The 20,162-nt window shown below is 46.0% G+C and overlaps 1 protein-coding gene across 3 annotated transcripts; it reads right to left on the reverse strand.

Moving 5' to 3' along the window:
• Window positions 1-4,248: 4,248 nt before the first annotated feature.
• Window positions 4,249-13,720, reverse strand: LOC125395734 (apolipoprotein L3-like). 3 transcript variants are annotated; one of them, XM_087899067.1, is made up of 4 exons: window positions 13,564-13,720; window positions 11,140-11,222; window positions 8,657-8,763; window positions 4,249-5,384 (listed from the first exon to the last, which is right to left on the reverse strand). In XM_087899067.1, exons 3-4 carry the CDS (start codon window positions 8,677-8,679, stop codon window positions 4,739-4,741), a joined length of 669 nt encoding a protein of 222 aa, XP_087755193.1. In that variant the 5' UTR covers window positions 8,680-8,763; window positions 11,140-11,222; window positions 13,564-13,720; the 3' UTR covers window positions 4,249-4,738. The 3 variants fall into 3 exon arrangements, with proteins under 3 accessions (XP_087755193.1, XP_087755192.1, XP_087755194.1); XM_087899066.1 differs by having other exon boundaries at window positions 8,637-8,763; XM_087899068.1 differs by lacking the exons at window positions 11,140-11,222; window positions 13,564-13,720 and adding an exon at window positions 12,985-13,047.
• Window positions 13,721-20,162: the final 6,442 nt, after the last annotated feature.

Genomic DNA, 20,162 nt, shown 5'->3' on the forward strand with positions numbered 1-20,162 from the left:
AAAGCAGCAGGATGTGAGCTGCCTCACTGAAAAAAGGTATTGAGCCACAAAGCTAAAATAGATCAGAAAAATGGGTTAGTCAAGATGTGAGAGTTAGCTAATAAGTAGCTTGACTTAATGGGCCATTCAACTTTATAACTTATAGAGATTTCAGTGTCATTTTTCTCTTGGACTAAACTGCTGGGGGGCATGGCGGGAAAGAAGCCCCAACAAGCAGGCCCCTTCATGTTACAGAATGGCGCAAAACTAAAACAGCTGAGGAGCCCTGGCAGGACAGAAATCCGAACAAGCAGGCCGGGCCCCTCATGTTACAGAATGGCACCCAGCGTGGATAACTGAATCCACACAAAGCCTAAGAAAGCTTGGGAAACACTGGAGTAAAGCATTTTGGTTTTCAGCCATAGCAGGAAAAAAGTTGGGCTGTTTTAAAATGTCGGATTTCTGGGCAGTCCTGCCAGGGAAAACTCTGACTCTTTCAAGCAGGCAGTCCGGACTATGGAAACACTGTTGCAGCTTGCTTCCTGGCAAGGACCTTGAAAAACCTTAAGAGCTTTTGACTGTTGTTTTCTCTATATTCCTTAGCAAATTAAAGACCCATGTGATCAGAAAAAGAGATATACAGTAAAGAGAGATTCAAAGAGTAAGAAAACCTCTAAATGGTTTACATTGTGTTAAAAATATATACAGGCTAAAGGTTAAAGTTCTCAGAGTAAAAAAAAAAAAAAGAAAGAACGAGTAGCCTGGGAGGCAGAGACAGACGGATCTCTGGGAGTTCAAAGATAGCCTGGTCTACAGAGGGAGTTCCAGGACAAAGATATGCAGACAACCTGTCTCAAAAAGCCAAAAGTTAAAAGTAAAAATAAAAGAAATAGAGGTTAAAGTAAAGCCACATAAAGATGGAAAATACACAGAAAATCTTGATACTGTATGCTATTATGCTCTATTTGAATTGTTTAAATGCTGAGGAAGGAACAACAGCTGCTAAAAGATATTTGCTTATAAATGCTTCAGAATTAATTCAAGATAGGTATTTTGAAAATACCTTGGCTTCAAAATAGAAGTCAAAAGGTATGTTACTTTGGAGAAGAGATTTTGCTTTTGTTTCCACAAAAAAATGAGAGGCTGTGGATTTATTCAGAATTAAGAAAAATCATCTTTGACCAAGGGAGACCAACTGAGAAATCTCCAGTATTAACAGATGGCCCAGATGTCTGAGTTTTTCATCCAGAACAGATTCAAGATGCTGCCTGAGATGATCAAGACTCACAGGATACTTCAGTCAGGATTTGTTCATCACTCTAAATTTTTTTAATGTTCCCATAAGATTATCAGCGCCCCTAACCAGCTGGAAGTAGCCTGGAATACTACGTCCACATTCCCAAAAAATGGACTATGAATATTTTCCTTTGTTTTTTTTTTAAAAAAGAGGAGGAAGTGGTGCTGGAGAATTGTCTGTATTCTGTCAATCATGTTTTAAATAAACACTGATTGACCAGGCATGAGGTGTAGGTGGAAAAACCAGACAGGAAGTGGAAATGAAGCAAAGAGAACAGGAGAATTCTGGGGAGGAGGAAATTGATTCTTCCCATTCCTGCCCAGCAACCGAAGTAGCAGGATGTGATCGGCCAGCTGGAAAAGGTACAGAGCCATATGGCTAAAATAGATAAAAAAAAAATGGGTTAATCAAGATGTGAGAGTTAGCCAGTAAGAGGCTAGAGCTAATGGGCCAATCAGCTTTATAACTTACATAGTCCTTTGTGTGATTTTCTTTTTGGGGCCAAACAGCTGTGGGAACCGGGCAGGACAGAAAACACAAACAAGCAGGCCCTTCATGTTACAAGCCTTGATGGCCATGACCTCACACTTTTGAAGGAGGGAGAGCAGGTTCCAGTTTGCAACACATTTGTTTCCCCCATTTGATTGGCATTAAATAATCATTCCCTAAAATACACATGTTTCTTCACTTTTCAGATCCGTGTGTAATTACCACATGTGCTATGGGGCTGTGCTGTGATTTTGCAGATGGGGGGACTGGGGTGAGGATTGCAGCATCAGCATTCATTCCACAGCTTAGTGCCCGAGTCAGGAGTTAAGCCAAGATGGAGCCTTAGACATGGTGCACTACTGACCACGCTTCCTTACAGGAGTTATTTTTTTGTCATTAAAAAACCTCTTTTCACTCTTGGATTCTTCCTCTTTCATCAGCATGGCTTTAGCTTGAGACAGAGAAACAGTGAGATGCAGGACCAAGTAAATGTCCCCTGAGCCACAGGCCATCAATGCTGGGGATCTCTTGATCACTGTGAGGGATGGTCCGGAACTTTCATAGACAGTCAGGAAGGGACTCCAGACCTTTATAATAGGGATCAAGACAACCCCATCCCGCCATCTCTAACTCTTAAGAACACAAGCAGATCTCATCCCTCCTGGAGATACTGAAGATCTTCCAGGGAACTGTTCATATCAACAGTGACATCACAAGACAGTCATGCAAATATTTGCCAGCTCAGAGTGGTCTAGAGAAAACTTCAGGCAATGGGAATGTGACCTCAATCCAATTGAATGTATCCTAAATCTACGCTGTGTAAATATTAGCCTTACCTTGTGGAGGGGGGAGGGGTCAGTACAAAGGAGCCAATTCACCAAGGTAACCCTATCCTAACCAGCACTCTAGAGAAGGGGGTTGGCTAAGACCAACTGGACCAGGCATGGGGTTACGTGTATCAGAGAACATCTATCTTTCAAATGGCCTCCCTTTCCATAGAGACCTTAAAGGAGACAGGAATCTTCCATATGAACAGGGACATCATGACTGGTGTAATCTTCTGAGGAACAAACCTACTGGGACTCCAAGCCCAGAGAAGGCAATTTCATGCCATACCGACAGCCCATTCTGAACCAGTCTGTTTCCCCAGAAGAAGTGAGATCCTTAAGCTCTCAAGGGTTTTGAAAATGTGATTCTCATCCTTGGGACCCTGAGATGAGCCATGACACTTCAAACATCATGGCATTGTTGTCCTGTGGTGAAGGGAAGTGAGGAGACCTGTGTCTAGAGGAGTCAGTGAGCCAGCATTACACAGGCTCAATGTGTCAGTGCAGGGGTCAAGCTTGTTCTGACTTCAGCCATCTGAGTCCAACCATCAAGGTCCACCACAAGAAACCCCAACCTGCTCTCCCTGCATGGACCCCTGCTGTTGCAGTGGACTGTAAGGCTTTGTAAGGGGTCCCAAGTGCTGTCAGTGCAAAAACCAAGCCTGACATCTGTGGTGTTAGCTGAGACTAGAGCAGGCACATTCTGACTGTGATTAATGTCAGCGTTATCCTGATCTCTCATCCTCTACCTGAGCGTATGGCAGCCCACCAGCCTCCCTGCTCAGCCTGATGTTTGCATATAGATTTCTGTCTCAAATAAGGTGTGTGTTATCCTGACCACCTTTGTCTTTGGTCCCATGCCACATTCTGTTGCAACTGACTGCTTTATATTCTATTTTTCTAGGCCAGTGAGTTAATATTTATTTGATGCAAGTCCATAGAAGACAAGAGGAGAAAAGTCAGTGATCTGAGACACTGTCTTGGCCATCACATGTCCCCATAGTATGAGAAGAACCTCAGGGTCACAGACTAGGTTTCCTGTCACAAACGTGTTGACTCCAAACCACAAGTTATTTGACGTCTTGTGTAAATCTACTCTCTATTCCCCAGAACCCACCACCGACAGAGCACAGCACACAGACATTCACTTTGATGTCATTTTTCTCAGGTGACCCTGTCCACTTGGAGGGCTGACTACTTCTCAAGAACTCCATCTTTTCTGCTGAACCACCACCACCATCCTCAATATCATCTTCATCCCCATCATCATCATCATCACTATCTCTATCCAGAGGTCACTGCCTGGAGGACACAAGGGTGAGTTGGTCCTGCTGATGCTGGGAAGATTAACCTAGAGGTCATAGGGACCCTGCCCTCAGGGAACGGGATGTGATTTCCTACTATGGTTTCAGCTCCCACTCTGGCTTTCTCCCATTTTTAGTTCTCTAAGTTTCCTAGGTTCTCATTGTTTGTTCCTGTTCTGCTCTCCAATATCAGACCCTCTGTATTGCAGTCCTAGTCCCATTCTCTAGGCCATTCTGGCTCCTTATTTTAGACTTCAGTTTGTAACATGATGGGCCAGCTTGTTGGGGTTTCTGTCCTGCCCGGTACCCCAACAAGCCAGCAAGCCCCAAGGAAATCACACACAGGACTCCATAAGGTTATAAACTGATTGGCCCGTTAGGTCAGGCTTCTTGTTAACTCTTATAACTTATGTTACCCCATTATCCTTATCTACGTTAGCCACATGGGCTCAGTACCTTTCTCAGTGTAACAGCTTACATGTTGCCTCGTCAGTGGTCTGCGCAGGAATGGCGAGGAACTTCCCTGCTTCCCAGAATTCTCCTGTTTTCATTGCATCACCTCTACTTCCTGTCTGGTTTTCCCGCCTATACTACCTGCCTGGCCAATCAGCATTTTATTAAAATATGATCGACAGAATACAGACAATTCTCCCGCATCATCAGTTCCTGCCTTCTTGACCTTGCTCTGCTCAGCCGGAGAAATATAAACCCCTTAACACTCAGTTCTATAGACTTGATCACGTGCTATTTCCCTTGTAACGGTATGCCCCCTTCTCCTGCCCCTGTACATGTCATTTCCCCTGAGCTCTTCACTGCTGGTTTAGGGATCACTGAGGCAGGTCTCACTGCAGAGCCTTGTGGAGCTGCTCAAATTCACGCAACTTCTCTTCTAGATCGTTAGTCAGCTCCTGTGGCTCTTCAGCTGACTCTGTATTTGCAGTGGTTTTGAAGCTTGTAGTTTCTCCTGCTCTGATGGCTTGGATATGTTCCCTGAGGGTTTTCCAGGCACCAAATAATTGCCAACCTGCACTACATAGTTGGAATACAATCAAAGGCATGATCTCCAAAATTCTGTTCAGTATGTCCATGCTGGCTTTAACCAGGCGCCTGGCTTCTCTTTCATATGCCCTGATGGATTTTTCCACAATGCACGTGGTGGCACCAGTCACAGCTGCTCTTCGACCTGCTGCTGTGATCATCAGAGAGTCCCCTCCTGTGAAGGGTGCCAGAGCTAATCCAGCGATTGTAGCAGCGAGGCTGGTGGAGCCAGACACCGTATGGGAGGTGGTACAGCCCCTGTGCTCCTGGTCAAGAGGGACAGCCAGGTATCGGAGCTTCCTGATGTGTTCTTCAAGTTTCCTTTTCAACTCAGGAAATTCTTTCAGAAAATTCTCCTTCTGCTGCCTCTTTTCTGTTTCACCATTTTCATCTGTGGGTTCCTGGGCTAAATGCTTCTTCAGTGCATCACGCAGGGCATCTTCCTCCTCACTGTGACAGAAGAGATCAAGTTCATAAATAAAAGAGTTAGTTTTGAAAGTGAAAACCTTGTTCAAACCTCACTTTCATACCACAGACCCAGTAGGAGTAACGTAGCAGAGATTTGTAATCTGCCCTTTTCCCTGAGCATCTGGTACTGCATAGACGCCCAGGGCCTTAGTCCATAAGGGTCTGTGTGTGAAGTCAGGACACTTGACAAAATTAGAGGCACTGATAAAATGATTTCACTCAATGTCAAACCAATGTCATCACTATCTGTGGGAGCCCTGTTGATGAGTGCCAGGATGTGGGCTTAGAGCAATTACTCTTTCAGTCAGAGAACTGTGTATGTTGTTTGAAATTCCCCTTTCCCAAGAGTCTCATGTCTGTCCTTGGTTGCCCTGAAGTCATCGAAGCCCAGGCAGGGTCCAGCTGATAAGAATATCTGTGCTTGCCTGGGAGGTCTGCAATGGACCATTCATAGAGCAAGCCAAGAGTGGATTCTTCAGCCTTAATGAATTCCAAACCTAATGTCTCAAAACTCCACATCTGTCCTCATGGGACATTACAAGAGACAGCACAATTGATTTAAAAGAATTACATAAAACTCCTTCATCTCCTGTACACAGTGTCAGCATTCAGGTAGATTCAGGTCCATTTTATAGGAAATTTCACTATGTATCTGCAAATGTTTTCTGCAAACTGTGGAAAATGCAGGTTCTGAGATCTATCTGTTCTCAAGAATATCCTATAAAAATGCTCAACCTGAAAGAGGTGAGAACTTTGGTGCCATTTCTGACTTGTAGAGAACTGGAGGAATAAAGCACTGACCTTAGGAAGATTTCCCTGAGGCCTGTGTCACTGGAATTGATCTTTTGTTGATGTCCTTATAAGGTATCTGCCATCTTGCCCTCCTGACAGGTGTCTGTTAAGTCCCCAGCTCTCTGTGTATACAATATGGCTCCATCTGTGTTTCCCTATGTCAACAGTCCTGATCAGTGTTCTCCTGGCTTCTTGGACCTGCTTCACGATGAAGATTCTTTTCTAGGGTGGGCTTCCTGGTATGCAGTGGTCATGTGATTTCCTAGTGTGCAGTAGTCATGTGATTTCCTGGTATGCAGAAGTCATGTTATTTGTCACACACTCAATGCAGGACAGCACTCCACACTGAGGATAAGAAATTTCAAGCTTGAATCTCTCTTTTTTCTATCTGGTGGATGTTTCCATTTGCTCATTTTAACCCTCTGTGCTACATGGTTGACTGTTACTATGTGGCAACTGTCTTATATGTGAGTTCTATGTGTTGTCTTTGCAAATTCTCAATCCTGTTTGGATTAGAGTAGTTCTTCATTAAGGGCTGGTGTCAAAAATAAAAAGAAGGGTCCCTGGGACTCTTTCCTCAGACTTTGTCATTTAGCTATTTCTTTTTTTTAAAATCTCTTTAAACTTTTACCTAGGGTTTATATGAATTGAATACCATCTTAAATTGCTGAAAGTAACTGAGACAGAAGTTTGCTTTCAAAATATAAAAGAGTTAGTTCCAGGACAGGCTCCAAAGCTACAGAGAAACCCTCTCTTGAAAAAACAAAAATAATAAACAAATAAAGCAATTGCCCTCCATTCCTAGTAATAAGTATTAGCAAAAGTCATTGTTTCCTTGATTAATAGTAAGTGACGGCTTAGCCTTAAAATGCAAATTGGAAACACAGTGGAAAGTGGTAACTGGGCTTCATGTGTCCAATTTTAGTACAGTGAAGAGATTTTCATTTAGCTATTTCTGAGAATTTAAAATTAAACCCAAAACAAACCTTCAGAGCCACAAGAGACCTTCCAGATCCCATTACCTGCTGTCTGCTCTCTGCAGATTGCCAATATCCTTTCTCTCCAAGGCTGAATCTCGCAAGATCAGTGCCTGCCTGAGGTGGCTGAGCCAGGACAGCTGCCATTAACCCTGGCTCCACACTGACTCCCACCCTTCACTCACTCTGGACCAGGTCTGGTCAGAGCCCTGCAAACAGAGGTCACCATGCTAACAGACACCACAGCTAGTGACAGGGTCACATTTGAACACAGCAAGGCCATGTGCAAAGATGCAAGGGGCCTGGAGACCACTAATAGTGACAAGGAGGCTGGACATCACCTGAAGTTGGACAGGGCAATAAGGGAAATATTTTCCTCTGAGATGGTGACATGTGATCCCCTGAGACTCTCAGCTTCTGCAAACTGTTCTCCAACCACAGTGACTGTGGACTCTTGTCTCTAGCCACACATCCTCTCTGATATTCAGGAAGCACTGTGTAGAACAAAGTAGAGTCTGGGATACAACCTGAGAACTTCTGAGCACACACAGCACGTGGAGGGTGTGCCCAAACACATCACAGCACACCCTATAAAGCATGAGGTCAGGGCCAAGGAGGAAAACACTCTTCCATCTTGCATGTCCTCTGCTAGGTCGCTTCTTTGTGCCTCCAATTCCTCCGTCCTTCCAGCCCTGCTGTCCTTGCCTTCTACCACACTTCTGTTCTAGGGTCACTCTCAGTGTTTCCTGAACCCTGGCTGAGATCCTGGTCCTGGTCTTTCTGGGCTGTGGTAAGGGAGCTGGCACTTGGTTTTCCATCACTGACCTGCTGCTCATCCCAGGCTGTCACCACGTCCTATCAATCTAAACTCCCATCCTACTGAACAGATCTCAGTAGCGACAGTCAGGGCCAACCCAGCTCTGTGCAGCTGCACTGTGAGCTCTCGGCCTCCTCAGCCCACAGAGGATCCTGCTGTTGTTACAACTCCTCAGGTGGAAGGGGAGTGACCGAGACAGAATCTGGAGACATGGCTGATCATGTCTAGACTTTTCTCACTTGTCTTGTAATAAGTTCTTGATTCCTCAGTCCTGGCCCTGGTCTCTTTCCATTTCTTATGTCGCTCTCAGTGAGAAGTTTCAAGGGCACCCACTGTGCACTGGTCACATGCTGAGAGCTGCACACACATGATCTTATTTTCTCACACTGCAGTCTCATGGTGGTGAAACTCAGGACGTGCTAACTAACTTGCCAAGGTCACAAAACTTGTAGATGACAGAAACGGTCCCAGCATCTTGAGCAACATCTTCAGTCAACCTGAGGTGATGTCCACCAGGAATAAAATAGTGGAAACATTCCTCCTGGATTGTTGAGAAGGAATGTCCGCAACCCCACCCCAGGGTATGCCTGTAGGAAGCCCTCATGCTCATGGTCTGGTGGGAAGTGCTGTGTGCACAAAGCAGGTAACCTTGACAATGCTGCTCGCACCACAAACGTCTTCCAGGCTCCATCTTCAGTTATCAAGAGCTTCAGATCGTCTCTGCACAGTTTGTTCGTGATGGTGGCAGCTATTTTGTCCACGATGCTTTTAAGCTCTATATACCAAGAAAAGAGTGAGGTTAGAAGACAGCATGGAAGAGGTTAAATAGCAAGTAGCAGTAGGCGGTGAGATGCCATGTTCCTGAGCATTTGTCTTCGGTCCTAATGGGGTCTCCAGGATTGTAGGTTCAATTATGCCCCCTAAATTCATATGTAAAATCTCTTAGGCTCAGCAACTGTGCTTGGAAAGAGAACCTTTAAGGAAGTAATGTAATGAAGATCAAATGGTGCTCTAAATATAGAGTGCTATTCAGTGGCACTGGTGTCCTCATGACAGTGAGATACCAGAGGTCTGTTCTCTGTCATCTATGTGTCATTTTATTATCTCATATGTACACACGGTTGTCTCTGTGACCACCTACCTCTCAGTCCATGTCTATGCATAAAACAAAGGCACCATGTGCAGATGTAGTAACCCTTCTCCATCTGCATACCAAGAAGAGGATTCTTATGGGACCAAATTGCATATGTTCTTTATAGAATATGGGTTTCCATTCCTGAGGGAATTGACAGATCTTGTGTTGAAGTCCCTTATTGCACCCACCACCAGCTTCTAACATGTCAAACACTGTGGCACCAGTGCCTTCAGATGTGACTTTCAAGTCACTGGTGAGATCTCTCTCCACTAGCTCATGTGTCAGTAGTCGAATTTTAAACAATGTGGAATCAACATCAGTGTCTTTTGGCCATGGGAGGGGCTCAGGTTGTTTCCTGGCTTAGGGCGCTCTGACCCCATGGAGAAATCATCCAGGACCCCTCGACTCTTGCGTCTTTCATGGCTGCACAGCCAGTACCCACACACAGCACTGCCAGGTATGGCTGCCAGCTTGGGATGGAGCGTTGTCCCATCAACCACACCAGCAGCAGCTTTGTACAGTGAAGCAGTGTCTTTCCTGGAGCAAGCAAATGTTGGGCTTTTTCTTTTCTGGGCCCTAGCTGAAACTCCAAACTGGAACTTAGTTGACCGGCACCTGGCCTGGAACGACGCACCCTCCCATACTTCCACCGCAGAGCAGGAGCCTTCCCTCAGTGTCCCTCAGTGTCCCTGTGCCCTGGAAAGTCACAGCAATCCCCCAACATGGAGCTTCCTTGTGTCCTTTTCTCTCCAAACACAAAATGTCAAACACTTGTCATTTATTATAGCCCCACCTGCTCTTTCATTGTAGACCTCCATACAGAGTCAGCATTAATAACCATTCTATAGACTCAATATTATAGCATATTGATTTTACCCCACAAAAAATTAATCCATTGCTCTTTAATTTATCCATTTGTAAGTTCTCAGAATCAGGAAAGATAACACCTAGGTTCTTTCCAAGATATCACAGAAATGACCTCTATCCCAATTGTCAATAAAGTCCTTGCATCCCTCTGAAACCACATGAGCCAGAATCCCCACATCTGTGTTGCTTTCAGCAGAACTGCCTTCCAGGATCCTGCCCCACTGACCCCTGAGGCTCTGCCTTCCACATTCCTTGAATATATGTCTATTCCTCTCTCTTCACTCCATTTCTATACTTATGCAGCAAATATTTGCTCTATATACTTCACACACACACACACACACCCAACACACACACACACACAAACAAACACGCACACCTGCACGCGCATGCACACACACGCGCACTTGTACACACATACGCACACACGAACCACATGAACATATGCTTGTAACCAGGTTCTTCACATAAGGAACCCACTCTCTGGTGAGAATTTCTGGATCATTACTTTTCTGTTGTCATAAACGCTATGACTACTTTAATGAAACTCATTTGGCTTCCAGCTTCTCAGGGTTAGATGTCCATAGTGTCAGTGAAGGGACAGAAACAGGTGTTGGAAACTAAGATCACATCTCTACTGGACTTAAGGAGTGCAGAATATACTGGAAGGGTCAAGGATATAGATTCTATTTTATATTTTTAGCTAAATTTTATTTTATTGTTGAGATAAATTCTCACAATGCCACTCTGGCTGACATGGAACTCAATATGTAGATCAGGCTGGAAACAAATTCACAGAGATCCCCTACCTCAGCTTCCCCTACTCTGGGATTAAAGCATGCACACTGCAGTAAATTGGCTTGTAAACTCCAGAGGCCCACACTCAGGAATGGACTTCCTCCAGTAAGGCTGTGCATTCCATAACCTCCCAAATGGCAACACTAACTGATTACCAAGTATTCAAATACTTGAACCTCTGGGGTATCTTTTAGTAAAGACAGCCAGCACACTTCTACACACAAGCACCACACACAGGCGAACCACAAAGACAAAAAGAACCTGGTTTGGACAGGTAAAAGGTGCAGCATTTCCTCCCCCCATTGTAATTTTGTGAGATTGAAGAAGGAAGGAATAAAGGTAGTTGCCTACCGGATGCCATGACTGCGTCCCTTCCTCAGGACCGGCTATGGGACTTCAGATAGGTTTTCCTCACAGCTCTTTACGTGTCCAGGCTGGAGGGAGAAGAAAAGCAACTGTAAGGTGCAATAGGGACAGCTGAGGGACGACAGGTGGATGGAGACAGGGGCCCAGTGGTTGCACCAGAGTTGGGGTAAAGGACTAACAACAGTCAGCCAGAGTTTTTCCTCCAGTGGGCCCTGCATTGCTGCTTACAGATGTCACTCATCTTGTTCACCCTCTCCCCTCTCCCTCGCCACGTCAGAGCCCTCATGCCTTTTATTGTCCATGGAGAATGTCGCCAGCTTGGGACATAGACATGAAGGAAAACAATATATGATCCAAACACTGGAGAATTGTTAAGGGATGCTCTTTCAAGTCCTAGGTGGGCACATATGGGAACTGAAGGTAATAGCAGATGTTTTCTGTATGTCTATGATACTCACGGCTCCTAATACACACCTCATTAGGTGACCAACATCCTCTATGAGATGAGGACCCACATGAGCCCCATTGTAAAGCTAACTGAAGATCCTTAAGGTTTGCTGACAACAGTCCTCCAAATTTCCCAGTAATGCTATACCACAGATCTACATGCTTGGCACCTCATTTTTAGGTCTGATTCCCCACACCCTTCAACACAGAGCAGCGCTTCCTCCCTGCCCCATGTGACTGTGAGTGTCTTCTCACTCAGACCAGGGCAGGTTCCTTGTGACAGCTGAAATTCTTAAATGCTACAGTGAGCTCCTAGGGTCCATACCCTCTTTATGTCTGCAGGATCCTGCATCCCACCAGCGCTGGAGTCCTGTCAGTCCCTGCCCTGGCCCATCTATTCCTCTGCCCTCTTCCTCAGTGTTCAACCTCAGGCCGTTTCTAATCATCATGTGAACAGCAGTGGAAGGATATTCTCTTGTAAGAAACGTCTGCACCGGGATTATTTTCTGTGAGATATTTCTAAAGGCAAAATGCATGGATCCTGTAGTATCTATCTTTAATTTTTTCATAACCTGAGGTTCATCGTTGTAGAAGTAATGTGTGAGAACCCACACTCCCATAGGCAGTGCACGAGGGCGGACATTCCCCTGGACTTCCTAGTGCACAGTAGCCTGAAACAGCAAATCTGACTCCACACGGAGAGGCTGAGGGAGGGTGGGGGCTGACAGTTTGGGGCCAGATGAGGTTTCTCATGCAGACACTAGATCTAACTTAGGACCATCACCACTGAGGTTCGGGGTAAGGTTGCATTTCTATGTATGTCAGGTAGACAGACGGGCATCCATCAACTCCGGGGCAACTATAGTGAGGGCACATGCAGTGAGACCTGGAGGTGGCAGTGACCTGAACACTCAGAACCCCAGATTCTCTGAGGCTTCGTGAAGAATATCACACTCTGTCACCCCAATGACCTCTAACGTATGTGCTATCTGTGCCCCTGTTCACCTCTCTCTGGAGCCCCTCCCTGCCTTCCAACCAGTGACATGTCCACCCCAATCGTCCTCCTTCCCTTCTTACTTTTGACAACTTAGGGACCAGTGTCTCTCGTGCCCTCTCTCCCAGTGCTCAGCCTCGCAGCAACCATAGGTGGGGAGCAGCCTGCGGGACTCAGAGGGGCAGGCAATCCAGCTCCCTCTATCAGAGGATTAACACAGGGACATGGAGAAGTGTGACACACCCCACGTCACATAGCACTCAGAGCAGAGAGGTGAGGGAAACAACAGCTCTGACTCTGAACCAAAGTAAATCCTGTGGATTTAACACTCTGCGTCCCTCCCAGACTAGGCAGAGGGCAGCTAACAAGGAGTGCAGTCTCTCAGCCACCTGTTCAGCCTCCATCCAGGTACCCTAGACAGGTCACTCTCTGCTATGCCTCAGTTTCTCTTCAGTACTTGACATAGCCTAATCACAAAGGCCAAATGAGCTAGCACCCCTTAGTCATTCTGTGTATCTTACTCAAGATATCATTCTCATTGGTCCAAGAACAGCACCCGGAGACAAGTGTTGGGTGTCCATGCAGCACAGGTTGATGCCCCTGTGTCCCCAAACTCTTCCAATTCCTTCTTCTGTTCTGTATTTATATAAAACGACAGACCACAGAAAAGGACTACCTTCCCTCTAGGATCCCTGATCATGTCTCAAATTGACCTGCAAGGAGGGTCAGGGCCCAGGCAGTGTGGCGATCCCATCTGAGGGATCCCACACCTTCTCCTGGGCTGAGGACAGAGGAATAGAGAGAAACAGACTCCGTTCTGACTGCAGGTCCAGTCATACTGCTGCTGAGTCTGCGACCTACTCTATTTTCCAACTTTGTTGAGTTCATCCATAAAATGAGGCCATAACCCTCCTCCTCCAGAGCACTTGAAAGGATAAATATGTGGGGACAAGGATCCTCAAACTCACCTTGGAATCTTTCCATAAGCAATGGTTGATTAGCCCAGCTGTCCTTAGCTATTTGGAACCAGTGACCAGCTTCATGTGTGAGACACAAACAAACTACATCTAGGCTCTATATACCCAGTGCCTGAAAGTGAAAGAAAAATATCTGGTTGTGGTCCCTCATGATAAAACAACCCAGCAGGCATGATGCCTGCCAGGCACCACCCTGTTGATGCCCTATGGCCAGGAGCTGTTTTGACAAGTAACGACTCTGGCCTGGGTGAGATAAAAGTAGAGCCAAGAATTAAGGTCGCTGATGTGGCTTCAGCTGGGTATCTTTTCCAAAAAAAAAAAAAAAAAAAAAAAGGAACACATTCATGACTGCAATGATGAGAGAATACTTGGTCTCACAGCAGGGACAAACCTTGTTTTCCATTGATTTGGCGAGAGAGAATAAATTGGGACTCGCCACAGTCATAGGTACATTTCTCATGTATCTCTCAGAACTTTCTGATGAGGGGGAGGTTCAGAGTGATAGAAGGTTACTATAGCAGGGCTGGGAGGAGAGGGTGATCAGGGAGGAAGGCACCAAGAGGAATACAGTCAAGGGCCTAACAGAGGACACTTGAGAGGGACAAGGGACATTGCTTCCCTCCTTGCTCTGACCTCAGGCTTCATGAGTTGTGCCTTGGTGTCCTCCACACACTGTCTGCTCTGAGGAGTCCATGGTGATATCTGTGACTCTCTTCTGATTTAAACCGAGCTCCCTCAACATAACCAAGATTGTGTGGCTGCAGACAACTCCCAAACTCAGTGTGACCGAAGGAAGATTTTTATAATTCTCGCAGCCAAGTGGGTCCCATGCACCCATCCCATTTGAAAACACTTCCCTTATTGCTTCTAGCTATTTGAGCAGATTTCCTAGCTACACTTTATGATTGGTTGTCTACAGGCCACTTTTATCTTTGTAGGCAGCCCTGCTATATTCCAGTGCGACAGTGACACCTAGTGTGGTGTCCGTTGCCTGGTGACATCTGTCTTCAGGATCTTGATGTAGACCTGCCATGGGGGTTTAGACCAGTGAGGGACGAGAGTCAGCGTGGAGCCAGGGTTAGTGTAGCTCTTCTGCTCTCAGCAGCTGACCCTGGGAGCTCTACAGATGTGGGGAGTGGGTTGGGGGCATATGTAGGGCACAGGCTGCAGGCAATAGATGTGGGGCCTCATTGATGGCTCTGAGGGGTTTTGGTTTCCAACTGCATTGTAAGTGACCAGGAGTAGTTAAGTTGGCCAAGCCTAAGACAACAGTCTTTATTAGCTGCTTGTGTCTTTCTGATACTGTCTTAGGCAGGGTTTCTGTTGCTGTGATGAACACCATGACCTAAAGCAACTTGTGGAGAAAAGGGTTTGTTCAGTTTACACGTCCCTGTCATGGCCCATGATGGGAAGAAGTCAGGACAGGAACTCAAACTGGGCGGTAGCCTGGTGGCAGGAGCTGACTCAGCAGTAATGGGTACTGATGCTTTCTGACTTGTCCCCAGTGCCTCTCTCTGCTTGAATTCTTAGGGCAGCCCATGGGTATTACCACCCACAATGCGTTTGGCCCTCCAACATCCATCACCAATTAAAGAAAGATGCTACTGACTTGCCTACATGTCAAAGCAACGCTGAGACAGCTTCATATTGGAGGGTGGTTCTTATTTAGGTTTTTATCATCTTTCTATGCTCAACTAGTTTGATTCCATTGCCGAGCTCTTCAGGCAAGCACAGACATTCCTGCAGGATGGAAGCCTTGGGGCAGCAGATGACTTCCCAGCAGCCAAGAGAGATAAGACTCTCTGGAAAGGGGAAACCCTCATGACTCTTTAACCCTCTCTGAGGTTGGAGTTTTGCTCTGATCCCACATCCCTCTGCTCATCCTCAGAGTCACCAGTGGACAAATATTTTGGTAGTGATGTCACGGAGTGAAGGCATTATATCAAGTGCCTGACACCAAGGTGTTTGACACTAATTTACACACTTTTTCTGTGTACTAAGGTTCAAAGGCATCTCTGTTGTACCAAAGTTTCGTGGCAAAATCATGGATCTAGGTTAATTTATTTTTGACAATATTTCGTTTGATTTAAATTAGACAGTTACTAAGGGCTCATGTTAGTGCTAAGCAAACTCTTTCTCATGCACTGGACCTCTGCTGTCATGGGGAGGTGGAGGCAGCTGTGTCTGATGCTCCGAAGATGCACACAGCACATATGGAATTGGATGACGACAGAAATCTTCACTAGAACGGCATGACAGGAAGAGGGCTTGGGAAGTTTTTCTTGGTCGAAAGTGAAACTTGAAGAGCCCCTCTAGATGGTCCCAGCCCAGTGACCATCTTGTCCAGGTTCCCAGGGGCGGTGCTCTCTCCAATGTTGTGCCCAACTCCTCCAGCACGGCCTCAGGAGTCCTGGCATCCTGGGTCCAGCTCTGACACAGCAGGGGCAGTCTGCTGCTCTCAGCAGCTAGGTTGTGGCTGCAAGCCGCAGCTGCTGCACGGAGGTTGTGGAAGAATCATGCCGACAGGCATAAGGAAGGAATTCAGCAGAATTGATATGACCAACTGGCTCAAGCTACAGCCTCAAGCTGTGTGGCAGACAAACTCCTCTCTCTTTCTTTAGCTTTTCTATGTCAGGTGTTTTGTCACCATAACTAGCAGGGAGGGGAGTTACCGTGGAGTAGAGACAGGTGAATCTTATTGAGGTTGAGGCCAACCTGATCTGCAATGCCAGTTCTAGGGCAGCCAGGACTGTTACACAGAGAACCCTGTCTCAAAATCAATGCAGGAAAGTTGAAGCGTGGTTAGTTAGGGGTCAGTGGGTGTAAGAGGGACCTAAGTGGGTAATTGTGTTCAATATGATCAAAATGTATAAAATACATGGATAAAACTGTAATAATAAAGTCCACTATTATATGTAACTTATATATGTTAATAAAACGCTTAAAGAATAACACAAAGAATGAAGAAAAGGACGGGAGCCCTGAGCCTTCATGCTTGCTCTAGCCTACGTGTGATGAAGAATCCCAGGTGGAGCTGGTGCCATGTTCCCAGACTCCAGCCTCTGGTCCATGAGCTACACAGAACTTTATTCTTCCTAATTACCTAGTCACAGGATTCATCCTGTCGTTGTCTCGGAACAGATGAAGAGATTTGTTTTTGGCTTCCAAGACAGTGTGACATTTTCAAGATGTCCCGTCTCTGCTGTCTCTCTGTAGAGATAGGATTTATGGAGACACGTGTATGTGACTCCATCTCTCACACCCTGCAACAGACAGTGTAGACAAGACATTCGGCAGTTAAACAACCCTTTTATAGGGGTTTCTTGAGACCACTGGATGTATCAGATATTTACAGTAAGATTCATAATTGCCCAGAATTATGGTGGTGGTACATGCTTTAATCGTAGCACTCGGGAGGAGAGGCCGGAAGATCTCTGTGATTTTGAGGCCAGCTTGGTCTACAGAGCGAGTTCCAGGACAGGCTCCAAAGCTACACAGAGAAGTCCTGTCTCAAAAAACTAAAACAAGCAAAAGACTCATAACAGCCACAAAATGAGAGTTCTGAAGTGGCAAGGAATAATTTTATGGTTGGGGTCACCATGACATGAGGAAATGTATTAAAGGGTTGTGTGGACACTGCCAACCAAGCTCACCAAAGCCCAGCTCCTACAGTGTCTTCTCCCATCACCTTCAGTAATATCATGATGCCAGCGTGATCCTTCTCCCTCACTGAGAACACATGACTGACTCACCCGACTCTGGCAGGAATGTCCTTGGGACCTTTGGCTGATGGACATGGCCTGTACTGGCATATGCTGCCAGTGTCTTGTAGGAGGAATAAATGAACCAAGGCCTCTGTGAGGTGTCCCTGTGAAGCCTGTCTAAGGGAACCATGGCTTCCAAATGTTCATTTCCTCACTGGCTACTCACTGACCTCATCGCAGCAGCCCAGTGGCTCCCGAGGACCCTGATGCGCATCCACCTGTCCAGAAGCCACTCCTCTGCTCTCCTCCCCATGCCTGCCTCTCCTGTTGGACACTGGGCATCCATAGCTCTTGTTGTGGGATGTGTTAGAACTTACAGTGACTGTGTGATATGGGCAGAAATGAAGGAAAGCCTTCTAAAAGAGTTCTGAGGGCTCTTGTTAAAGACATAGGTGAGTTATGCTGGCTGGTTGTCCCTTTCTCTTTCTTCCTGCCTCACAGGCTGTAGGACCCCTATTGCTACCTGGGGGAGCTGGCCTCCAGTCAGAACCAGGGTGTGCAGAAACAGACATGAATTCAGTGATGTCTTAGGAAAAATCCTTATCTATCTGAGGGGGGAATATAAGGAAAAACTTGCTTTCTGGTGGTATCTTTCTCTTCTTCTTCTCTTGAAAAAAATCTTCTATGAAAATCTCTCCTGCTCTTCTAAGTAGTTTTCCACAGCTCTCTGTGTAGCTCCACACAGCCTCTCCTCAATCCAAACTCTGGAAAGTTGTATGTTACCTTTCCTGGGCCTGACTCATTCTCATAACACAATGTAAGTCACAGAGTTTCTCTTAGGCTAGGGATAGCACAGTTACTGTCCAGTGTGGAACACATGGCTATGTCCATGGCTCTACGTTGGTGAGGGGTCCCAGACAGAATATGTCATTGAAATTCAGGACTTAAACAATAGCCAGTTATCTGAACCTTGAGAGGTAGGGAGTATGTCCATAAGGTCCATTACTATTGTCTACCAAAGTTGCTTCAAGTCTGAGCTTGAATCAGTAATAAACACTGGGAATTCCTCCTTGTGTATTCATCGCCAGGGGCAACCAGTTGCTTTGAATTTGTTCTGAAGTCTATAATTAGCTGTTCTTGTGATTGAAAACACAGTTACTTTCCTATATCAGTCTGAGCAATGTAAAATATCTTCGCATTATTTCTATTTATCAAAATCATGTCAGGTTAAGCAGTAATCATCATCCTGACCATCCACAGGTGCACGTGTGCCCAATATATGGAATATATACATGAGAGGAACACACAGGCAGTGGGAAAACACCCTTCCCGTTCTCAGGGAAGGAATGCAGTTCTTAGGGAAGAAACGAAGTGACACAAGAGAGAAATTACAGGCAGAAGCAACTGGTCTCTTACATTCAGTGACTCCGTGGCCTTCCCAGGTGGGACTCCCCATAAGAGTCATTCATCTGGTGGGTTGATCTCCTCAACAATAATTATCACCTGCTGTATGCTTCCATGGCCCCCTTCAGACCCTTAGACATGAGTACCATGTGTCAAACAGAGATGGGAGAATGAGCAGATGGGATAATGGGATGGAGTCTTGGGTGACTCCACACATGCCTAACAGCATCTGCACTGTGGGTCTCAGTCTTCCAAGATCCTATAGGGCTGTGGATGTGCCCCAGTGCTACAGTACTTTCCAAGCATGGAGCAGTGTGTATCTTCAGTGTTGAGATGGAGGAAAGCTCTCTTGGTCAGTTCTGAACCTGCCTTGGACCTAGCTCTTCTTGCCTTTTTGCGTGACTGTCTCCTGGTTAGATGCTTTCAGGGATCTCTGATGGTGTCTGACCTGTCCTGCTCCTGGAAGTTGAGGCAGGGAACCTCTTTCCCCAGCTGTGCTGACCTCTCCAGATAAGGCTCTTCTTATTCTTGATTCTTCAGTTTTCATCAACATGACTTTAGCTCAGCACAGGAAACCACAGTGAGAGTTAGGACCATGTAAATGTCCCCTGAGGCACAGGCCAAACATGGTGGAGAATGAGTTGGAACATTCATAAACTTTTAACAGTCAGGATGGAGCTATTGACTCTTAAGTCATGGGTCCAGACAACCCCGTCCTGCCACCTCTTTCTCCAACATCATAAGCATATCTCATCCCTCCTGGAGATCCTGAAGACCTTCCAGGGAACTGTTCACATCAACAGTGACATCACAAGACAGTCTTGTCAACTCTGAGTTGTCTAGAGGAAACTTCAGTCAATGGAAATGTGATCTGAATCTGATTGAAGGCATTCTGTTTCTATGCTGTATAAATATTAACCTTCCCATGTGCAGGGGGGTCAGCACACAGGAGCCAGGCCACCAAGGTTACCCTACCCTATCCAGCACTCTAGAGAAGGGGGTTGGCTCAGATCAATAGTACCAGGCATGTGATTACTTGTATCAGAGAGCATCTACCTTTCAAATGGCCTCCCTTTCTGTAGAGACCTTAAAGGAGACAGGCGTCTTCCATATGAACAGTGACATCATGACTGGTGTAATCATCTGAGGAACTAAAACAGACAAACCTTCCGGGACCACAAGCACAGAGAAGCCAATTTCATGCCATACCGACAGCCCAATCTGAATCAGTCTGTTTCCCCAGAAGAAGTGAGATACTTGAGCTCTCAAGGATTTTGCAAATGTGATTCTTATCCTTGAGACCCTGAGAGGAGTCATGACATTTCAAACACCATGACATTGTTGTCCTGTGGTGAAGGGTAGCGAGGAGACCTGTGTCTAGCATTAATCAGGCTCAATGTGTCAATGCAGGGGTCCAGCTTGCCCGGACTTCAGTTGTTTTGAGTTCAACCATCAAGATTCACCACAAGAAACCCGAGCCTG

This window comes from Myodes glareolus, chromosome 19 (assembly GCF_982192425.1).
Source record: "Myodes glareolus chromosome 19, mMyoGla1.1, whole genome shotgun sequence".
NCBI classification, from domain to species: domain Eukaryota; kingdom Metazoa; phylum Chordata; class Mammalia; order Rodentia; family Cricetidae; genus Myodes; species Myodes glareolus.

What these genes read in the sequence shown, in the direction of transcription:
- LOC125395734 (XM_087899066.1), bottom strand. An exon ending in GTGCGAGCAGCATTGTCAAG is followed by an intron (nt 5,385 to 8,636) that starts GTTACCTGCTTT and finishes CTTCTGTCACAG; the next exon opens with TGAGGAGGAAGATGCCCTGC.